We start from the raw sequence: 4,979 nt of genomic DNA on the forward strand, positions 1-4,979 counted from the left end.
GGAGATGTGGTGATGTGGTGATGTGGAGATGTGGTGACATGGAGACGTGGAGATGTGATGTGGTGCCGTGGAGACGTGGTGATGTGGAGATGTGATGATGAGACATGGTGATGTGGAGATGTGGTGACGTGGTGACATGGAGACGTGGTGACGTGGAGACGTGGAGATGTGGAGATGTGATGATGTGGAGACGTGGTGATGTGGAGACGTGGTGACGTGGAGACGTGATGTGGAGATGTGGTGACGTGTGATGTGGAGACATGGAGACGTGGTGACGTGGAGACATGGAGATGTGGAGATGTGATGATGTGGAGACGTGGAGATGTGATGATGTGGAGACGTGGTGATGTGGAGACATGGTGATGTGGAGACGTGGTGACGTGGAGACGTGGAGACGTGGAGACGTGACGTGGAGACGTGGTGACGTGGAGACGTGATGATGTGGAGATGTGGTGACGTGGAGACATGATGTGGAGATGTGGTGACATGGAGACGTGGTGATGTGGAGATGTGGTGACGTGGTGTGGGCTAAGCTCCAGCGCTTACTGGCTGTGGGACCGGGCCTGTTTTAGCTTCCCCAGGAAGCTTCAGCGTGACCTGGGCATTAGTATTGCTTCACGGCTGCTGTGAAGACTGGGGAGCGATGGCCGGTTCCGGCAGGGTGGGGACAGCCATCCTTCCCCGCCACGGCCGTGGGTCCCTGGCCTGACAGAGACAGGTGGAAGAAGGACGCACGGACGTTGTCCGCCTCGCGCCTGCACGCGCGCTGTGAGGGCAGTCAGGACCCAGGCTTGTGTAGTGCCCGACACACCACGCCTGTGCCTATGCACGAGGCAGGCAAGGATGTCGGGTTGTGGGGAGGTGGCTACAGTGTGTGTGGGGGGGAGATCGGAAGCGAAGGGCTGGTTTGGGTGAGATCTGCTTTGTGGGACCCTCTGGTGCACCCCCAGGCTGTGATGGGTCTCAGCAGGGACTTGCGCCCTTTGTGGGAGACGGGGCAGGAGGGACACCCTTGTAAATTTAGTCCTTTCAGGCAGGCGGGGGAGCGCAGAGACCTCACTTTCAGCTCAGAGTAACCCGAGACTGCGTTTACTTACTAGTTGGGGATCCCCCAACCACCCACAGGTACCATCTCTTACTAGACAGAGCACCCCAAGGCTATTACACTCAGGGTCAGGCCTCACCCCTGGACACAGAGCCAGCCAAGGGGACCCATGCTGCTGAGGCCTGGCCGGGCTGCCACGACCCCGCCCAGGGGGAACTGTCAGCCAGGAAAGCCCACGCAAGCCTCTGGGGTCCTGAGGCTTCACTGGGGTGCAGTCACTTAATACCCATTGACTGACCTCCGTGTCCAGCCCTCCCCGGAGGTCAGGCTGATACTGGAAGCCCAAAGCTCCCTTGTTAGAATGTCCAGCGGCCTGACCCCCTGCAAAGATGTTCTTATCAGGCCGGACATCCCGGGTGGCCTGGAGGCACCACCTGGGAGCTGAGGCCTGGCCGAGTCGGCTCCTCGGGCCAGGTGGCCGGCCGCGGTCTGGGGTGCGCGAGGCAGCAGAGGGACGAGGCCCGGCACCCAAGGGCGTCAGGAGGGCTCCGCACGCTGCCTGTATTGGGGCGCACACATGTGCTCACGGCCAGTAGTGTGGCCCACGTGCTGGGGTACCAGCTGGCCGACCTCCGGCGCCTGTCGGGGACTGACTCCGCTCACGGGTTGTTGGGGGGCAGAACAGGCAGGGTCTAAGGTGGGAGCGGCGTCAGCAGAAGGAGATTCCTAAAACACGGGGAGGGGGAGCGGGCGCCAGGAAGACACGGGGATGGGAGCTGGGTGCGAGTCTTCCTGCTCTGGTCAGCAGAGGTTTATTTTATGGGGTTCAAGCAGGCAGAGGGATGACGTCAGCATATGAAATGGGCTGAGATCACGATCCCCCTTTTTTTTTAAGAATAGTCTGGGGTCCTTTTGACCTTTAGTGAGATTACAACATTATTTTTAAAATCAGTCTATCAAGGTTAAAACAGGTACAGAGATTCACAAAGTTTAAGACTAATATTACTGTCTTTACCACAGTGAAGATTCACCAAAATAAAGTCCCTTACACCCTATCTACCACTTGACTGCTTTCATTCTCATTGAGACACCCTAGGGGGTAGAGTAAAGTGAGCGCAGGAAGGGGAAATGTTCTTGTACATCATCACATAAGGAAGCAAAGCTCTTTGAAGACTAATTAGACCGCTTAAGTGAATTTCCTTGAAGTCTAGACAGTAGAAAACCTGATTAGCTCTGAATAGAAGACTTGGGTGAGTCTCCTTATCTAAAGACTAGGTAGTAGAAAGTTGAAGTCGGTCTTTAGAAACTGAATAGGAGGCTGTGAGGGATAGTAGAGAGGTGAGATTTGGGTTCTCGTCCTTCGGGGCAGTAAAAAATATGTTCCCGTGCTGCCTCAATATTGACTTTGCTCTAACAGCCAATTGCTTTTATTAATCCGCAATTATAAAGTCACTCTTGACTTCAAGAGGAATTCCTCCCCTGGTGCCGTGCTTGTCGGGGCCAGGCAGCGCCTTACGAGGCTGAGGCAGTCCAGTTGTAAACTGAAGGTTGCTCAGAATATTTTGATATTATGATTATACAAAAAAAAAAAAAAAAGGGAGGTCATAACATAAGTTAGCGTGGAAAGTCTGATGTGTCAGAGCATTTCCTTTTCTATCCAGAGTCTGTCGATAGAAGTTGCACAGCTTAGCCAGGCGCCTGCCGGTGTCTGTGCGGATGCTGTGTCCCGGGGAGGGGCAGCGGTGGCCTGGGCTGTACGAAGCCCGTTCGCACCACGGGTCGGGGGCCCGGGCCTCGCGCCGTCGGCCTCCTCGAGCTCCCAGCCTCCTCGGGCAGCGGCGAGGGCTGAGGGCTCCCTGCACGTGCTGCGCCGTCACCAGAAGCAAGCAGATGGTGTTCGGCACCCAACTTCCGAGGGCCAGCCTCGCCGGGCCCAGGAATGGCGCCTGCGGGGGTGGGGGGGTCTCCCGGAAATAACCGCCTTCTCCTTTGCGCCAGGTGCGGCTCCAGGTGGGCCTGTACGCCGTGTACCTCCTGGACTGGCTCACGGTGTTCAGTAAGGAGCAGCTCCTCATCCTCCGCCTGGAAGACCACGCGTCCAGCGTCAAGTACACCATGCGCAGGGTCTTCCAGTTTCTCAACCTCGGTATGACCCGGCTGGAGTGCGGGGAGCGGCCTGGCTTGGGGACTCCGGGCCCCGCGCCGCGCCCGGGCCGGGCGGGCAGGACTGAGGGGCCGTTCCGCAGGCTCGAATGCCAGCACCGGCTGCACGTGGGGCCAGCCCCGTGGCCAGGGCCCCTGCGGAGGGACGCCTTGGCTCGAAGGTCCAGTAACCGGTAGAAAGAAAAGGGGGAGCCCGGCTTTGTCACTAGCTTCATGCGACGACGGGTCCGACAGTGGACCGGTGTCCCAGAAGTTTACACAGAAGGAAACGGCTGTGGGCCTTAAGGCTGGGCAGGGGGTCAGTGGGCGGCTGCAACCCTGGGAGGCTGGTGGGCTGGCAGAGGGAACAGGCAGGTCACTGCTTTGTCTCCACGGTGACCGTTGGGGTCAGGGATGATCGCACTCCTATGCCTCTGGGGGGCGGCTGCCCCCAGCTCAGGACGCGTTTGCCAGGAGCCAGATCGGGAGCTGCTGGTCACCGCGACGCCTGCTGGCGGGGTGTCCCGGGCCCAGGGGGGCCAGGCGCATGGGGCTCCCGCAGACAGCTGGAACGGCTCGAGGGGAACCCGCCGTCCTTCCCCGGACACCCCAGCTCCGATCACCTCACCTGGGCATTTTGGCAGTTGGATCTTTCTTGAAGTCTTCCCCCGCCGCCGCTTTCCTTTTCCTTTTCATGGAGAGCTCGCCACGTGATGGAGCGCGGTCCCTGGCTGTGTGATGTGGCCACCTGCAGAGCGGCCACGCGCGTCAGCTTGTCTTTGTCCCAGAGACGGGCGCTTCCTTCCATGCGCGGAGCCCGGGACGCCGGGATGCGGCTTTTCTGTTTCCCGAGAGCCTTGTTGAAGCCAGCGGGAGGCTGGGCGCAGAGGTGGTGCTTCAGGGGCGGCCCTGCTGGCTTGTCCCCCAGCCCCTGTCCGCTCCAGCGACGGGTCTCAGCCGCAGGCCCTTTGCACCAGCTCTTTGGGGCAGAAACAGTGGGAGCAAGGCATCCGCTGCCGCTGGGTGCACGGGCCGGGCCAGGCTGGCTGCTGGGTGAGCCAGCAGCAGGCTGCCAGCCGCTGTAAGGGCATCTGGAAAGGAAGCCAGGAGGGGGTTCAGGGGCGCTGCGTGGGGCGTCCATTGGGTGTGCACACTGGCGTAGCCGCGGCTGTTTGTGATGCTGTTTCTGCCTCGCGCGGCCGCGGCCCAAGCGTTCTAGTCTCTGAACACCTTCTCCAGGGAAACCCGTCAGCGCAGCTTGGGGGCGGGTGCCGAGTGCCTTTCGCCCCCTGCCAGGCCTCCTGCCTCATGGGGTTCTCGTCTTTTCACCCCAGGACCCTTAAGCGAGAAGCAAGAGGCCTTGATGACCAAGAGCCCCGCCTCCAACGCCCGGCGCCCCGAGGACAGGAACCTGGGTCCCATGTGGCCGGTCACGCAGAAGATCCTGCAGGACTTCTACGGCCCTTTCAACGCCCGGCTGGCGCAGGTCCTCGCCGACGAGGCATTTGCTTGGAAGAAGACCTGAGGCCGGCGCCCCTCTGTTCACACCCACCCGCTGTTCGTCATCACCAGGACCTCCAGATCTCTCTTTGTGGGGGGCCGATGCACGTATAGCGTGGAGAGACCCCAGATGCGAGTCTTCCTTCCCGCCGGGCGCGTCGATTATAAGCGTTCAGAGTCTGCGATGCTCGCTGGCCTGCGGCCGGCCCGGCTCGGGGCTTCCCCACCTGGGCCCCTGCAAGGCCCAAGGCCGGGGCCCCAGGGACTGGCGGGGGCCGGCCGCAGGCTGCCC

The 4,979-nt window shown here is 60.5% G+C and overlaps 1 protein-coding gene across 4 annotated transcripts in view; it reads left to right on the plus strand.

Moving 5' to 3' along the window:
• Positions 1–4,973, plus strand: part of CHST15 (carbohydrate (N-acetylgalactosamine 4-sulfate 6-O) sulfotransferase 15) — a 62,403-nt gene extending 57,430 nt beyond the window's left edge. For all 4 annotated transcript variants that reach the window (XM_012723919.1, XM_004680963.2, XM_012723920.1 and 1 more), the window contains exons 7-8: positions 3,044–3,191; positions 4,522–4,973. In XM_012723919.1, the coding sequence (XP_012579373.1) occupies positions 3,044–3,191; positions 4,522–4,712 (339 nt within the window). In that variant the 3' untranslated portion in view covers positions 4,713–4,973. The remainder of the gene's footprint in view (positions 1–3,043; positions 3,192–4,521) is intronic.
• Positions 4,974–4,979: the final 6 nt, after the last annotated feature.

The sequence above is a fragment of the Condylura cristata genome, unplaced genomic scaffold, assembly GCF_000260355.1.
Source record: "Condylura cristata isolate star-nosed mole 26May11 unplaced genomic scaffold, ConCri1.0 scaffold00011, whole genome shotgun sequence".
NCBI lineage: Eukaryota > Metazoa > Chordata > Mammalia > Eulipotyphla > Talpidae > Condylura > Condylura cristata.